The sequence below is a fragment of the Miscanthus floridulus genome, chromosome 7, assembly GCF_019320115.1.
Source record: "Miscanthus floridulus cultivar M001 chromosome 7, ASM1932011v1, whole genome shotgun sequence".
NCBI lineage: Eukaryota > Viridiplantae > Streptophyta > Magnoliopsida > Poales > Poaceae > Miscanthus > Miscanthus floridulus.
Genome location: NC_089586.1, coordinates 117,916,689 through 117,933,934, shown reverse-complemented (window position 1 = coordinate 117,933,934; position 17,246 = coordinate 117,916,689). Strand labels below are relative to the sequence as shown.

At 48.3% G+C, this 17,246-nt stretch overlaps 1 protein-coding gene across 2 annotated transcripts in view; it reads right to left on the bottom strand.

The window, feature by feature from the left end:
• The window catches only part of LOC136467709 (nuclear-pore anchor-like), a 32,948-nt gene extending 15,965 nt beyond the window's left edge, over positions 1-16,983 (bottom strand). For both annotated transcript variants that reach the window (XM_066466478.1, XM_066466479.1), the window contains exons 1-27: positions 16,531-16,983; positions 16,302-16,448; positions 15,585-15,683; positions 15,290-15,418; positions 15,120-15,212; positions 14,979-15,044; positions 14,381-14,470; positions 14,205-14,282; positions 13,935-14,077; positions 10,746-10,854; positions 10,570-10,662; positions 4,120-4,168; positions 3,875-3,978; positions 3,734-3,802; positions 3,220-3,354; positions 3,012-3,116; positions 2,780-2,893; positions 2,581-2,659; positions 2,373-2,416; positions 2,208-2,281; positions 1,542-1,644; positions 1,263-1,397; positions 1,089-1,187; positions 961-1,002; positions 823-876; positions 395-574; positions 268-309 (exon numbers count right to left, since the gene is read on the bottom strand). In XM_066466478.1, the coding sequence (XP_066322575.1) occupies positions 268-309; positions 395-574; positions 823-876; positions 961-1,002; positions 1,089-1,187; positions 1,263-1,397; positions 1,542-1,644; positions 2,208-2,281; positions 2,373-2,416; positions 2,581-2,659; positions 2,780-2,893; positions 3,012-3,116; positions 3,220-3,354; positions 3,734-3,802; positions 3,875-3,978; positions 4,120-4,168; positions 10,570-10,662; positions 10,746-10,854; positions 13,935-14,077; positions 14,205-14,282; positions 14,381-14,470; positions 14,979-15,044; positions 15,120-15,212; positions 15,290-15,418; positions 15,585-15,683; positions 16,302-16,448; positions 16,531-16,836 (2,781 nt within the window). In that variant the 5' untranslated portion in view covers positions 16,837-16,983. The remainder of the gene's footprint in view (positions 1-267; positions 310-394; positions 575-822; positions 877-960; positions 1,003-1,088; positions 1,188-1,262; positions 1,398-1,541; positions 1,645-2,207; positions 2,282-2,372; positions 2,417-2,580; positions 2,660-2,779; positions 2,894-3,011; positions 3,117-3,219; positions 3,355-3,733; positions 3,803-3,874; positions 3,979-4,119; positions 4,169-10,569; positions 10,663-10,745; positions 10,855-13,934; positions 14,078-14,204; positions 14,283-14,380; positions 14,471-14,978; positions 15,045-15,119; positions 15,213-15,289; positions 15,419-15,584; positions 15,684-16,301; positions 16,449-16,530) is intronic.
• Between the last annotated feature and the right edge of the window lie 263 nt (positions 16,984-17,246).

Here is a 17,246-nt window from a genome sequence, read left to right as displayed (position 1 = left end):
ACTCTCAATATCAAAGGTTAGTGACAAGTATTACAAATTTCGCTTTTCTAACTTAAAATATATCGTACTTCTACAGGAGTTTAAAATCCTCAAAATGGCATGCACTTTTGTCACTATACAAAGTAATCACTTCACATAGCCTAAAATGGTTCACCAATAAAAAAGCACACATGTGAAAAACTATGAAGATTATCAGCGCTAAAAATATGATTGATTTCTGATATTCAATGCTTGCAAAATCACAGTTTTCGACTCATTTGTATCTACCTTTCTCGATTTCAGCTTTGCCTCTAAATCAGAACACTTGGCCTGCAGAAAGAGAAACAAATCAAAATTGTCCCAATCTCAAATATAATGCTATCAGTCCAGCTAAAATAGAAATATTTCAACAAACCTCCGCAATGGCAGCCCTTGATTCAGCATCAGAAGCAGCTTTCCACGAGTTGTTTAGCTCCTTTCTCATATCCTCTACCTGCTTCATGCAGCTGTCAAACACGTTTTTCTTGTCGAGCGACAAAACACGAACATGATCGCGCTGCTCTTGAAGCTCCTTCTTAAGTTCAGCCCAATCTCTCTGCAGAATGATTCAGTTTGTGAAAAACTGGGTCAGTAGCTAGGTAAGATTAAAGAGAAAGGAAAGAGTAAAGCAGATAACTCGTGCTAAGTTTTGAGCTGTTACAAGCTTGAACACAAGATGAGCGGTCGAAAATATTTAACCATGAAAACATAAACATAAAACAAAACACTAGTGGCAATCCATATACATAAGAAAGAAAATACAAGCAATCATCACCACGCAGAAGTAGCAAGGAGGAAACTTACTTCCAGTCGCTTAATGTGCTCCTCATGATTTCTCCTTTCCATGGACCTTGCATTCTAAACAATCCACAGGTTAACAAAGAGGCAACATATATTCCAAACCTTTCCATGACTCATCTTATAAAGCCTAAAACTGCATACCTCTTGAACCTCGTCAGTGGTATGGATTGTGTCGATTGTAGCCTGAAAAGTAAAATATCAGATACATATACACAGAAAGAATACACATATACAGAAACTTGGCTATGTGGTAATGACAAAAAAAAAACCTGCAAACGATGCACTCGCTCCGTTAAATCACGGACTTCATCCAAAGCTCTTTTCTCCGACTTCTCTAAATTCTCTTTTGCATTCTTCAATGTGGACACCTAGAATGTTGGGAAATCATGTCAGGATTCTGCATAATTATAATTATTTAATGGATGCACAAAATGCAAACAAACCTCCATTGATAGCATCCTTAGATTCTCCTCTAAAGCTTGCTTAGAATCCAAATCTTCACGAAGTCTTCTTTCGTAATCAACTACCAAACGCATCAACTCCGCATTCCTAAGTGAAGCAGAATTAGACTCCTTCCTCTGTAATTACAGGAGAATAAACCAAATCAGCATGAAGAATAATACACAAGAGTTCTCATCAACAAATAAACGAAGAACTGAGAATTAATTGTGTGAGTAATATAATTAAGACGAGAAAACAATACTACAATACAGAAAAAGAACCTGATGCTCAAGCTCCCCTGCAAACCCATTAAGCCGGTCCCGAGCAAAATCAGCTTCAAGCACTGCCTTATCACGCTCAGACCGCAGAGACTCAAGCTCAGTCCTGAATTGACAACAGTAAGTATTGAAGGTATTTGAACTTTATCCAGAAATAGAATCATAGTCAAACTTCAATAAATATGCCATCTACAACCAAACAAAATAAAAGCAAACGGAAGTGCAAGGAAAACTAAATTAACAGTGTATATCACCCGGTGTGGATGAGAACTGAAAGTTCCTACAACATGCTACCAGCATGAGACCACCGCAGACGTGGCTACTACCAAAGAGTAAACTAGCTAGCTTTTTCGCAACAAAAAAATTTAGCAGTTACTCCTCAAATGTTACAAAAAAATTATGGTTCATGAATTTCTGAACTATAAAGCTACCGACAACCCCCTACCAAAGGGTAAACTAGCTAGCTTTTTCGCAACAAAAAAAATTAGCAGTTACTCAAATGTTACAAAAAAAATTATGGTTCATGAATTTCTGACCTATAAAGCTACCGACAACCCCCTAAAAGCTTACTGTAGATCTTATATAATGAAATAAAAAATAAACATACAATGATCATTAGCTATGTGAAGTAACAAGTAAGCCAGATAAACAATGAGAGAAAAGACCAACCTCAATTTTGTCAACTCTTCATCAAGGCTTCTGGCTCGTTCAGAGACTTGCTCATAAGCTTTCTTCGAGACTTCCTATAGAGTTGAGGTAGAAAACACAGGATGGAATAGATCAAAACCACAGTATTCATATAGGCTGCATGAAAGGTATCACCCAGAAAATTACCTGTGATCCTTCAAACAGAACCATCAGGTCCGTTCTGCTGCTCTCTAGAGAATAAAAAGGAAAGAGTGAGGTAAAGTTAACATCCAAGAGCATCTGTGAAGTACAAGTGCCTTGACATAAACCACCACAACACAGTCAACCCCACACAAATACAAGTTATTCAACTAATGGGCAGGGCAAATCAAAAGAAAGGCATAATAGAACAAACCTTGCAGAGGATTGGGTGCTGAATCAACATTTGAACGAGCCTTCTGCTGCTCCTCACACAGCTTCCGATACATCGCCACCTGTAACAATAAAGAATAACAATAGGCTACCTCATGATTCATGGTACATGCAGCAATTGATGTTATGTTTTCAACACAAAAAGATTTTCTGTCTTTGAAAGAAGAATATGTAAGACATACAGATCGATGAAGAGATTCAATCATTATTGCTTGTTCTTCAGATTTCTTCATAACTTTTTCAACCCTGGACGCAGCATCATCTGTAATTTTCTTCAACTCAATTTGGAAGCTCTCCTACAAAGGTAGGAATAAAATTAAGTATCTTCGCAATTGAAACTGAGAATATAACTAGCAATTGACAAATTGAACAATAAAATCGTGCAGTAAAAAAACAGCAACATATCACACTTGCCCGTAGTTCCATATCCTTTTTGTCAAGATCGACTGAGAGCATGTGAACTTGATTTCTTAGTTGAACATTTTGCTGAACTAACCCGTTGATATCTTTAAACAACATCTGCCAAAGATTATAATATGGTAAGACAAGACAACAATGTGATGCAAAACCATAATGAAACAAAAGGCCTTAGAAGGGATAGCCATGAGAGTACGAGACTTACATTGTCCTTGATATCATGCTCTACATTGGAAAGAACATTGCCTAAGCTTGAAGAAAAAGCGCCATGACCTACATTAGGAAGGCTAGAACCACAACGAAGCTGTATGTCTTGGCATTCTTTTAGCAGAACAGCAACCTACAAAGAACAGTAAAACAAAAATCACAACATGGATATGCAATAACACATGGCCATTTTCATGCCGAAATGATGCATAACAAACATAATTTATATAACTTCACACACGCTTTTTTATTAGACTTGAAATATTTGGAACAACTTCAGGACGAACGGAAGGAGGAAGGACATTAGTGGATAACCACCACAGCATAAATATCTACGGGGGCTCCCACTGTCCCACCACCTGAAGCTGCTCCAATCTCATACATGACACACACAAATAAATCACAACGAACAATCTGTTTGAAAGTTCACAAGCTCCCATGTAATTTAAATTTGAAATATCAATAATGAAAACGAGCAGACTGAAATGCAAATGCCAAGTTGAAGTGCTCACTTGTTTTTGCAGGTCATCTATTTCCTTCTGTGCCACACTATGATCACGTTCCCGCCTTTTCAGCTCAGACTGAAAGGTATGTGGATGTTAAAACTGCATTCAATGAAACCTATCAACGTGTAATACCTGCATACTGCGTACCTTTAGATTCCTAATATTGTTTTCAAAATTATCGTGCTCCAGCAATGCTTGCTGCAATTTCTGATCCATTAGAGCATAAGCTTCGACCGTCCTCTCATGCTCAGCTATGATCAGAAGAAAAAACAGAGAGGAATGGTTGAGAGGAATCATAAAGTAAGTAGTATTGCAGTGCTTTCATCTGCCAAGTAATGTTATTTCACTTGTGTGGTGCTTCAAGAGGTTAAGAACAATGTGCGAAAACTTACTCCGTTCGTCTAGGATAAGCTCAGCCTTCTCTTCTATTTCATGCAAAACCTGGTACACAAGAGATATTCAGATAATCGACAATGTTTCAGATAAAGAAGCACATTCTTGTGCACGAAGGATCTCTTTAAAGTAAAAGACATTACTGTTTCTGTGATCCTGTAGAAAAACTAGCATACTTCTTTCTAATTCCCATCAGACCCATCGGAATGTTAGTCGCTGAATTCTCACTCTTGGTAGTAGGAGAATTCTTACTCTCATCGAGAGAGGATGACACTAGGAGTTGGGGCAATTTTCTTGTCTATTTCTCACACAAGCTCACACAAATGCCATGCCAACCCAAGGGGTTGGGGTTACATATTTATAGGCTGCTAGCCAGCCAAGCATATGCCAAGATGCTAGTCTAAGATGCTAGTCTAAGATGCTAATATGCTGTCCTAGCTAAGATGCTGTCCTCTAGTCTAAGATGCTGTCCTCTAAGATGCTGTCCTAAAAACAGAAAAACAGCCACAAGGACCATGATCATGTGAGCATCATAGCCCCACAAAGACCAGCCACACATGAGACTTATCCATCATTCTCCCCCTAAGTCTTGTGCGTCGTCTTGTGGGAGAGTTGAACCATCCCGGTCCTGGAGCAGAGCTCAAGGAACTTGATCCTCCCAAGGGGCTTGGTGAGCAGGTCCGCAAGCTGATCCTTGGTGTTGATGTAGCTCGCCTTGATGCTCCCTTCCTCCAAACAGCTTCGGATGAAGTGGTACCTCACCCGGATGTGCTTGCTGCGTTCGTGGAACACGGGGTTCTTTGCCAGGGCCAGAGCGGACTTGCTGTCCACCCTGAGCTCCACCGCTCTAGTGTCTCTGCCGAGGAGATCACCAAGCAGTCGAGCGAGCCAGAGCGCCTGAGTCGAAGCGGTGGAGGCCGCTATGTACTCGGCCTCGCAGCTGGACAGGGCCACCACCTGCTGCTTGACCGACTGCCAGCTAACGAGGCACTTGCCGAGGAAGAAGAGGATCCCGCTCGTGCTCTTGCTGGTGTCGATGTCGCCGGCGTGGTCGCTGTCGCTGTACCCGACGAAGTGTGCCGCCCCAGGGCACCTCGGGTAGTAGAGGCCGTGGTCGAGAGTCCCCGCAACGTAGCGGATGATCCTCTTCACAGCCTGCTGGTGCTCCGTCGTCGGTCGCTGCATGAACCGACTAACATAGCCGACGGAGAATGCCAAGTCCGGCCGTGTGTGGGCGAGGTAGCGAAGGCTCCCCACAAGACGCCGGTACTGCGTAGCGTCCACCTCCTCCGTCGTGCTGTCGCGGCTCAGCTTCAGCCTCTCCTCCATCGGAGTGAGAGCTGGGTTGCAGTCGGTGAGCCCAGCTAGCTCAACGACGCGCTTGGCGTAGGCGGTCTGTCGAAGCGTGATCCCAGAGTCATCCTGGTGTACCTCGATTCCCAGGTAGAAGGAGAGAGGCCCCAGGTCACTCATCTGGAAGGTGGCCTTCATCTCTTCCTTGAATGCCGCCACCTCCGCATCCTTGGTGCCGGTGATCACCAAGTCGTCGACGTAGACACCCACCAACAGGGCATTACCTCCATTGCCCCGTCGGTAGATGGCCGCCTCGTGCGGGCTTTGCTCGAAGCCCATCCCCTTTAGCGTGGAATCCAGCTTGGCATTCCACGCCCTCGGTGCCTGTCGCAAGCCATAGAGGGCCTTGCGCAGGCGGAGCACCTTGCCCTCCTTGCCGGGGATCGCAAATCCCGGCGGCTGGTGCACGTAGACCTCCTCCTTCAAGTCGCCGTTAAGGAACGCCGACTTGACGTCCATGTGATGAACACGCCAGCCCTCCTGGGCAGCTAGCGCAAGGAGGAGTCGCACGGACTCCATCCGTGCCACGGGAGCAAAGGCGTCGTCGAAGTCGACCCCCTCCTGCTGCACGAAACCTCGTGCCACCAAGCGAGCCTTGTGCTTGACGATGGCACCGGCTTCATCCCTCTTCAGCTTGTACACCCACTTAAGGGTGATCGCGCGATGACCACGAGGAAGGTCAGCAAGCTCCCAGGTGCGGTTCTTCTCAACCGCATCCATCTCCAACTGCATCGCGGCGCGCCATGCCGCGTGTCTCTCGGCCTCTGCGAACGACCGAGGCTCGCCGTCGTCACACGCAAGGTGCAACTGCGCCTCCAGGTCCTCCAGGTCATGAGGCACCAGTCCCGGCACCAACTGGTCGCCGAGAAGGTTCTCCATCGTACGGTACCGCAACGGCTCGCCGTCGTGGTACGCGTCGATGCGCTCCTCGTCGTGAGAGAGCGGAGTAGCAAGCTCAACCGGGCTATGCTCGACACGAGCTGGTGTTGGAGTAGACGTGCCCAGAGAGGTGCCTGTCGGTGCTGGAGTGCGTGGCGTTGCCGGCTGTGGTGAAGCCGGCGAAGAACTCATCGCAGCCGAGGTCCTGGCTGGAGAGCGTGGAGCTGTCGGAGTAGCAGGCGCCGGGGTCGGTGGAGGCTCGGGGACTGGGGTAGACGCGCTCGCCGAAGAAGAGCTGCCTACTCCCCCAGCTCCCTCGAAGTGGACGTACTCGACAGTGAAGTCGTCGTAAGTCGGAGCCGAGCCATCGTCCACCGCCTTGTCCCACGCCCATCCTCGCCCTTCGTCGAACACAACGTCGCGCGCCGTGCGCACACGCTGTGTCTTCGGGTCAAGGATGCGGTAGGCCTTCGAGCCCTCCGCGTAGCCGATGAACACTCCCGGAGTGCTCCTGTCGTCGAGCTTGCTGATGTGGCCAAGCTCCTTGGCGAACGCGAGGCAGCCGAAGACCCGCAAGTGGGAGACCGCCGGCTTGCGCCCATGCCAAGCCTCGTACGGCGTCCTGCCGTCGAGCGCCTTGGTAGGCGAGCGGTTGAGGATGTAGACGGCCGTCACCACCGCCTCTCCCCAGAAGACAGCCGGCATCCCCCTCTGCTTGAGGAGGGCCCGAGCCATCCCCACAACCGTCTGGTTGCGCCGCTCGACGACGCCGTTCTGCTGCGGGCTGTACGGCGCGGAGTAGTGGCGCTGAATGCCCTCGTCAGCGCAGTACGACGCGAATTCAGCCGCCGTGAATTCGCCGCCGTTGTCGGTGCGCAGCACGCGCAGCTTGCGGCCGCACTCCGCCTCCGCAGAAGCCTGCGCGCGTCTGATGGCGTCCGCAGCCTCTCCCTTGCTGCCGAGGACCATCACCCACATGTAGCGGGAGAGGTCGTCGACGAGCAGCAGGAAGTAGCGTCGTCCTCCCGGTGTGGCCGGTGTCACCGGGCCACACAAGTCCCCGTGCACGAGCTCGAGCCTCTCCTTGGCTCGAAAGCTCGCCTGCTGGGGAAAGGGGAGTCGCCTCTGCTTCGTCAACACGCAGACGTCGCAGAGCTGCTCCACATGGTCGAGGCACGGCAGGCCTCGCACCATCTCCGTGGCACTGAGCCGCTTCAGGGCCTCAAAGTGAAGGTGCCCGAAACGCTCGTGCCACTGCCACGCCTCGTCGTCCCGACGAGCAGCGAGACAGAGGGGTTGTGCCACCTGCACGTTAAGGACGTAGAGTCGATTTGCGCTTCTGGATACCTTGGCAAGAAGGCGACGACGACGATCCCAAATCCTCATGACTCCGTCCTCAACCACCACGCGCGAACCGTTCTCATCCAGCTGTCCCAAGCTGATGATGGAGTTCCTCAACGCGGGGATGTAGTAGACTCCGGTGAGCAGCCTGTGCTCACCAGACACGGCGGTGAAGATGATGGAGCCGACGCCCTTGATCTCCACGCCGGAGGCATCCCCAAACTTGACGGAGCCTCGGACGCTAGAGTCAAGCTCGGTGAAGAACTCCCGTCGACCGGTCATGTGATGGGTGGCGCCGGTGTCGAGGCACCACCCGTCAGTCTTGTCGTTGCCGGAGCTGTCGCCGAGGAGGGCGTGTGCTTTTGGCTCGTCAAGGTGGAGGAGAGCCGCTGCGGCCGGTGCCGCTGGAGGTAGCTCGATGCTGGCATGTGCCATGAACAGAGCCGGCTCCTCCTCCGCCTGTGCGACGTGGGCCTGGCCGCGTCGTGGCTGTCGACAGTCCTTGGCCCAATGGCCAAGCTGGCCGCAGTTGCGGCAGGCGTCGTCTCGTGCCGGCTTGTGCCTGCCGGCGGCGCCGCCCTGGGCGCCTCCGCGGGCATCACCCTCGGCACGTCCTCGCGCCCCGGCCTGGGCGTCTCTGCGCGCCTTACGTGGCTTGCCACGCTTGCGGCCGCCTGTCGCGGAAGAAGGCTCCCCCTTCCTCCGGTCACCCTGGCTGGCAAGCCACTGCTCCCGAGTGAGAAGGAGCTTCCTGCCAGTGGTGATGGGCCCTGAGAGGGACTGTGGCTCATCACTATCGACGACCTTGAGGCGACCTATCGCCTCCTCGATCGACATCGTGGAGAGATCCAGCAGCGACTCGATCGAGCGAGCCATCTGCTTGTACTTCTCGGGGACGTAGCGGAAGAGCTTTTCGACAGCTCTCTCCTCGCCGTAGGTGTCGTCGCCGAACTGCACCATCTTCTGCAACAGAGTGTTGAGACGGAGAGCAAAGTCATCAACGTCCTCACCTGGCTTGAAAGCCAGGTTCTCCCACTCCTTGCGAAGTGCCTGCAGTGTGGACTTGCGGGCGCGGTCGCTGCCGATGCGTGCCGCAGCGATGGCGTCCCAAGCCTCCTTGGCAGTCCGCTTGCTGGTAAGCGAGAACTGCATCTCGGGCGGGACTGCAGCGATGAGAGCATCCAGCGCCCGTCGATCTAGGTCGTAGTCGACGTCGCCGTACCGGACTGCCTCCCACATGTGCCGCACCTGGAGCTTTACCCTCATCACCGCAGCCCACTCGACGTAGTTGGTCTTGGTGAGGGTAGGCCACCCACCGCCGGGACCGACGTCCCTGACAACAGCCTGGAGCCCGTGGTAACCACGGTACCGATCCGGGGAGAGAGAGCCACGCTGCCTGTGAAGGCCGCGCTCTCCATCGACCCGTCGGTACCGATCCGGGGAGAGAGAGCCACGCTGCCTGTGAAGGCCGCGCTCTCCATCGACCCGTCCGCCACCGTTGCCGTGCGCGCCTCCTCCAGGAGCGCCGCCGCCGTGCGCGCCTCCTCCAGGAGCGCCACCGGCGCGTCCGCGCCTGTCTGGGCTGCCGCCGCGCTCGTGGGCGTGCGCGGCTGCCCCAGGAGCGCCACCGCCGTGCGCGCCTCCTCCAGGAGCGCCGCCAGCGCGTCCGCGCCTGTCTGGGCTGCCGCCACGCTCGTGGACGTGCGCGGCTGTCCACTGCGCCGCCCGCGCTCGCGCTGCCTCCCTCTCTAGCAGCTCGAGGTCCGCGTCGGCGGTGTCGTCAGCGGAAATGGAGCTGCCAATGCTGCCGCGCAGAGCCTCGACCTCCGCCGCCGCCGCACGCGCTGCATTCGCCGCCGCCGCTGCTTCCGCCTCCGCTCTGGCTGCTGCCAGCTCCGCCGCTGCTAGCCTCGACGCCCTTGCCGCCGCCGCAGCGGTCTCTGCCGCCGCTCGCTCGCGTTCCTCTGCCGCGGCAAGTTCGGCCTCCTGCCGACGCCGCGTGCTCGAGGCGACCGAGCGCTGAGACTGCCCTGCGGACATGACGCGCTACCGGGGGGCTGCTGCGTGGGGAGAGGGCTGCTTCAGACGAGCTGGGAGAGGAGTGAACAGGAGCGGCCGGAGGAGCTGCTGCTGCCAACAGCTGGGGCTGTTGTGGGGCTGGGAGAGAAGATGAGCAAGAGATGCTCAGGCTACAGGATAATACGGCTCCGATACCACTTGTTAGTCGCTGAATTCTCACTCTTGGTAGTAGGAGAATTCTTACTCTCATCGAGAGAGGATGACACTAGGAGTTGGGGCAATTTTCTTGTCTATTTCTCACACAAGCTCACACAAATGCCATGCCAACCCAAGGGGTTGGGGTTACATATTTATAGGCTGCTAGCCAGCCAAGCATATGCCAAGATGCTAGTCTAAGATGTTAGTCTAAGATGCTAATATGCTGTCCTAGCTAAGATGCTGTCCTCTAGTCTAAGATGTTGTCCTCTAAGATGCTGTCCTCTAGTCTAAGATGTTGTCCTAAAAACAGAAAAACAGCCACAAGGACCATGATCATGTGAGCATCATAGCCCCACAAAGACCAGCCACACATGAGACTTATCCATCACGGAAGATTCAAATTACTTCGACATTCTAGATTGAAAATAGAAAGCCAAACGTCCACAGGGTAATTTCTTATTTGCCGTAGCAAAATTTTTCAATCTCTTATTTTCTATTAGTATCCCAATGACACGTGGGGAACACCTGTGTCATGCCAAAGGCAAATAGAATTCCAATGGCACAAAAGAAATTTAACCAATGTCGATCATTTGGGTAAAACAAAGACGGGCAGTTGATAGGATCCCAATTCAGAGATAGTAACAAGCACAATAACTTACCCTCTCCAAAACTGCTTCTGCATGTCTCCTTCCCCGCCTCTCATGAAGGAAAGCATCAGTAGCTTCTTGGTATTTCTCATAGATCTTGGCAAGCTGATAATGCAATGAATGTTATCAGGCAACATAAAGAGAAGTGAAAACAAAGAAATTAAGAGTACAAAAGAGGTAAGACATACACTCCAACCATCACGAAGAAGAGAAGCAGCTAAAGCAGTTCCAGAAACACCACTAGGTACCTTTGGAATAACCATTAGGTCATTCTGATTAACTGCATCAGAAATAGGCCTGCAAAATAGGAGCAAGGTTTAATGAAAGACAAACTTTAAATATGAACAACCATTTTGATTCACTCATCTTTCGTCATTTTGCCCCTTTCCTTATTATCTTTACTACTTCCTCAATAAATGTGACACTACAGAAAATGTGGACAGTTTCCATGATACTGAATAATAATGATAAATCAGGGAAAGAAATCTGGATGCGTCAAGTGGAAATAGTTTGTATCATTATTTAACAATTATATGTCGACGACTGTTACAACAACAACAACATAGCCTTTCAGTCCTAAGCAAGTTGGGGTAGGCTAGAGTTGAAACCCACCAAGAGCTCCAAGTCACGGTTCAGGCACTTCAATAGCTGCTTTCCAAGCACTCATATTCAAACATAGATCTCTAGATATATCCCAAGCTTTCAAATCTCTTTTTATTACCTCCCCCATGTCAATTTCGGTCTTCCTCTACCTCTCCTCATATTATTAGCTTGGCTTAAGACTCTACAATGCATTGGTGCCTCTGGAGGTCTCCTTTGGACATGACCAAACCACCTCAACCGATGTTGGACAAGCTTTTCTTCAATTGGTGCTACCCCTAGGCAATCACGTATATCATCGTTCCGAACTCGGTCCATTCTTGTGTGACCACAAATCCATCGCAACATATGCATTTCTGCAACACTCAGTTGTTGAACATGTCGAATATTTGTAGGCCAACATTCTGCTCCATACTCCATACAACATAGCCGGTCTAATCGCCGTTCTATAAAACTTGCCTTTTAGCTTTTGTGGTACCCTCTTGTCACAGAGAATGCCAGAAGCTTGTCGCACTTGATCCACCCTGCTTTGATTCTATGGCTAACGTCTGCATCAATATCTCCATCCCTCTGTAGCATCGATCCCATATACCGAAAGATATCTTTCTAAGGCACTACTTGACCTTCTAAACTCACATCTCCCTCCTCCTGTGCAGCTCCGCCAAAGTCACATCTCATGTATTCAGTTTTAGTTCTGCTCAATCTAAAACCTTTAGACTCAAGGGTCTGTCGTCATACCTCTAGTTTCCTATTTACTCCCGCCTGGCTTTCGTCCACTAACACTACATCATCAGCGAACAACATACACCAAGGGATATCCCCTTGTATGTTCCTGGTAACCTCATCCATTACCAAGGCAAAGAGATACGGGCTTAAGACTGACCCTTGATGAAGTCCAATTTTAATCGGGAAGTAATCTGTGTTACCATCGTTTGTTCAAACACTAGTCACAACATTGTTGCACATGTCCTTGATGAGGGTCACGTACTTTGATGGGACTTTATGTCTGTCCAAAGCCCACCACATAAAATTTCTTGGTATCTTGTCATAAGCCTTTTCCAAGTCAATGAAAACCATGTGGAAGTCCTTCTACTCTCTAAACCGCTCCATAACTTGTCTTATTACGAAGATTGCTTCTGTGGTTGACCTTCCGGGCATGAAACCAAATTGGTTTGTTGATATCTACGTCGTTCCTCGCAGGCGCTGCTCGATGACTCTCTCCCATAACTTCATAGTGTGGCTCATCAACTTAATTCCCCGATAATTAGTACAACTTTAGATATCTCCCTTGTTCTTGTAAATTGGTACCAATATGCTTCTTCTCCACTCCTCAGACATCTTGTTCGATCGAAAGATATTGTTGAACATCTTGGTTAGCCATACTATAGCTATAACCCCGAGACATCTCCACACCTTGATTGGGATACCATCAGGGCCCATCGCTTTACCGCCTTTCATCCTTTTCAAGGCTTCTCTGACCTCCGATTCTTGAATCCTCCGCACAAAGCGCCTGTTAGTGTCATCAAACGAGTCGTCCAGCTGAACGGTGGTGTTCTCGTTCTCACCATTGAACAATTTATCAAAATACTCTTGCCATCTATGTCTGATCTCATCCTCCTTCACCAAGAGTTGCTCCCTCTCATCCTTTATGCACTTGACTTGGTTGAAGTCCCTTGTCTTCCTATCACGAGCCCTAGCCATCCTATAAATGTCCTTCTCTCCTTCCTTCGTACTCAAACGTTGGTAAAAGGTCCTCATAGGCCCGCCCCTTTGCCTCACTCACCGCTCGTTTTGCAGTCTTCTTTGCCAGCATCTAAAATTTCTTATAAAAAAGACATTGACCTAAATATTACCCTAGAATGCTCAGAAGTGATGCTTTCTTCATTTCTTTCTTCTATATCCCACATCCACTTCTACAAAAAAAATCATCTCTAAAAGTTGGCCTAGAGAAGTACGAAGTGCAATAAAACAAAAGGTTCAGGGAGTGCTACATTCATGACAACATTCCCATTCCATGTCCCTAGAAAATGACATGGAAAGGACTAAAGCGATCAACCTGCAACAAACAAATCCTAGCATGATTGTTAGTCATGAATTCTGTTTCATATGCCCTATTGTACCCTCATCTCAGTTTGAATAGCCCCACCACCAAAAGAGGCTGCAGTAGATCAGTTAGGCCTACCAGCTTCATCACCACTGAATGAAACATCGTCGAAAAGGGGGGCACAACTGCTTGGACAAAACTCTGCCATGGGCTGCTGCAGGCCAAGCAGAGCCAAGGGTATGGGACAGGCCATTAGTCCACATCCACCAAAAGTGGGTCAATATGCTAGGGTGATACAATTTTCAATCATTTCAAAATAAAAGTTAACAGCTGGTGATTTGATAAATAATTCACAACTTTTTGTTTTCCTAGCATTTCAACTTGTTTGATGTAACACATTTATAACCAACCCAAGAATTTTAGGGGAATTAAGGACTTACAGTCTATATAGCATATAAGTTGCGAACTTTGACGGGGGTTTGTATTAGACATGCACCAAAGACAATCATATCTAAAAGGATCTAACACAAAAAGAAGGTAATGGCGTCCAATATAATTATATATATAAAGGTATTCCCATAAATAAAGATCCAAATTTTAATTAAAGCACAAATAGGGAAAAACTATGATGTTTCAATTAGAAATGCAAACACAATTGTATAACAAACCAAGCTCTTGATGTTTGTGAAAATTGTAGCACTAGACAAAAGAAGTCAAGTGTTAGAGATCATACAGTCCTCGTACTGTTGTGTCGACTAGATCAGAAGAGTCTTCTGCAATGCTGGCCAATGGAATGAGGCTCAATTCACTGGACTTCCTTGTATTCTCCAGATCAAGTTCACACTTTTCAAGCTTCTGCTTCAAGTTGACAGCTTCCTGCGGTAATAAGATCACAGAGCACAATGAAAGAACATCTGAGATCTTGCTCAGGTTATGACAAGATCTAATAAACTTGCAACCAACTAAAATTTTGCAGGGAACATGAACATATAAATAGATATACCTTTTCAAGGTCTCTCCTGGACAAGGACTCCTTCTCAAGCTTTTCCGTGTATTCATCTTCAACTTGGGTCAGATGTGTCTAGTTTGTAGGAGAAATTGATCATGAATTATTTACTGTTTGTAACTGGGACTCTGGGACAAAAACATGTAACCACGATATACAAGCAAAGGCATTACCTCTAATGCTTTAATAACACCTTCGAGCTCCCCAGCCTTTTTCGACCATTCCTCAGAACTTTCTTTGTGAAGTTCAGCAAGTTTCATGACCTAAGCACCATGAGCTATGGTAAATCATCTACTAGAGATAACAAAGGGTTAAAGTACTCCAGGTGTTCCCACAAGCATTCCATTGCATCAGCTATTCATAATGAGTTTCTATCAGGTAACAGGATCATCAGATATTAACAATTAAGATGTGACAAAAAGTCTCACTCAACTATAAGAATGGTGAATAGGCATGAGGAGATAACAGGGGACGAGTGGAGAATCTCTAGGCGCTAGGCGGCAGTCAAATACTGACATACAGCAGCACCAAGGGTGCACACATAAAGGGCGTACCCAGTGCAGAGAGCTCCCGCTCTGTGCAGGGTCTGGGGAAGGGTGTCAGTGGCAAGCCTTACCCTCGCCTGTGCAATGCGAGGAGACTGCGACTCGAACCCGGGACCTTCCGGTCACAGGCGGTAAGACTCTACCGCTTGCACCAGGCCCGCCCTTCACAAGGGTGCACACATACCAGCGGCAAACAGAGAGAGAGTTAAGAGAGATAAAACCATACAGTTGAAAGCTCCGCACCCAGACGTTGCTCATTAGCAGCTGCAGTGTCCTTTGTTGAGCACAACTCCTTCAATCACCAAAATATAAAGAGAAACAATTAGATGGAAACAGTAATACTGCAATCATCTGCATGAGAAATTACCTTTTCCATGTAGGATACCCTTTGCTCCAGTTCAGAGATGCGTTCTTTGCTTCGCCTCAAGGAGCTAGAAGATTCAGAAATCTCTCTTTCAAGCTGAGACACGAAGGTTAAGTCAGCGTATGTGTTCTAAATCATATCTATCCATCATGAGTTAGATCACAAAGACTCACCTCAGCAATCCTTGCTGACATCCGAGCCTCCTCATCCATATTTGTTTTCCTTAGTTCAGCTAAGTTCTTCACTTTTGCTTTCAGTTCTTCATCAAGCCAGAGATTGTGCTTTTCAAGAAGCTCCTTCTCCTGACAAAGAAAAGCAAACCACATAAGAACCAACAGGTGCACCATGCAAACATATGGGTAAGGCTCAGTATTAGTCAGTATTAATGCATCAAAGAGTATTAGGCAGTACTAGACTAAAATAACAACTCTGCATCTCGGTGTCAATTCATCCATTTTATGTTCATACCTGGGTAATGCGATTGCAAATTGCTTGACAATGGGTAAACTTGGCTTCGACCTCTTGTATCCTAGCCTCTTTACCAGCAGAAGTCTCTGCCAGATTTACCTGAAAAGATGATAACCATGTTTTCAGTAAACTTAAACAAAAATTGCAGGATATATACCCAATTCTCGAGATAAAAGAGAATTAAAGTCTCAAAGAAAATGAAAAACTAAGAGCCTTTTTGGTTGGCTGCTACACATGACATGGAACATGTGGCGAGCCATACTTCTTGTGACTTGTGAATTCAGGCAGAGAACTTGTTCACCACAGCTTGGGCAGAAGAGGGCATGTAAATAAGTGTCTATAGACCACAGGACTAGAAAAGTAGTGGCAGGGCTTGGTGGAATATTCATAGGTCACTCTAATCAAAACAGTTCATGCTTTTATAATTTAGATAGTCTAGTCGTATAACTGAGCATGCTTTGACGTTACAAAGTTCAATACTGATAAGAATCTAAGATAAGATCTAGCGCATCCTAACATGTGGACCTAACCATCCCACAGTATCCACATTTTTCCTAACAAACATGCATGAATTTGTAAGAATATCTTATTCAGTTGCAACACGCAAAAACTTTATTTATGTAATCATATACCCTACATTCACTATGAATATGGCTGCCAAATTGACTGGTTAGTGCATATATATATTATTAAAAGTACTTAAACAGAAGTGCTCACAATTTTGTCGTAGTAGCTCTGGATGATGCCATCCTTCTCTTTTATTTCTGCATCTCTCTGCTCAATCAACTCCAGCGACTGACACTTGGACTTGTGCAGCTCCGAGATTTCGATTTTCAACCTCTCCACCTCACCATCCTTAGCGATCTACAACAACAAACATCGAGTGATCAGTGCACCCAACTAAACCAAACAATGTGATCATTCAACTGAAAACGTAGAAACTTACCGCCTGGATGCGAAGTTGATGTATCTCCGCCTGAGAGGAGGCAAGCTCGGCAGCGCGGCGCTCGGCAGCGGCGGTGAGCTCGGCGGCCTCGGCCTGGGAGCGATCGAACTCAGCGGAGAGGGAGGCGTACCGTTGCTCGAGGAGGGCGCAGGTCTGCTCGGCAGCGATCGCAGCGGCGTCCGCCTCGGCGCGTACGGTATCCACCTGGCGCCGGAGCTCACGGATGGCGGCATCGGCCCGCTCGGCAACGGCGGCCGTGTCGCCGCCGAGGAGCCGGAGCTCCTCGTCGGAGATGAAAAGCGGCATCGCCGTGAGCTGCGAATACGGAGGCCGGGCCCTAGCCCGCGCCCAGTAACCGAAGTATGGCGGATGGGTCTAGGGTTCTAGGGTTTGCCGACCGCCGCTGGGGACGAGGTGGAGGTGGAGGCGGGGGTGGAAGGGCGGAAGCGGAGGGACTCGAATGGGGAGTGGAAAATATAAAAAATTGCAAAAATAACACCGAAAATATTCATTACAAAAATGACACCGAAAAGATTCACTCTACGATGACACTCCGATTGACAAATGGATCCATCTATCTCTACGAATATGGTCCACTCAAGATGATAAGTGGATCTATCTATGTGTATAAACGTGATCTAGTCTTAAATGTGTAAACGACCGATGTTTCGAGTTCTATTTTTATAAATTCCAGAGCAAAGACGGCGTGAGAAGCC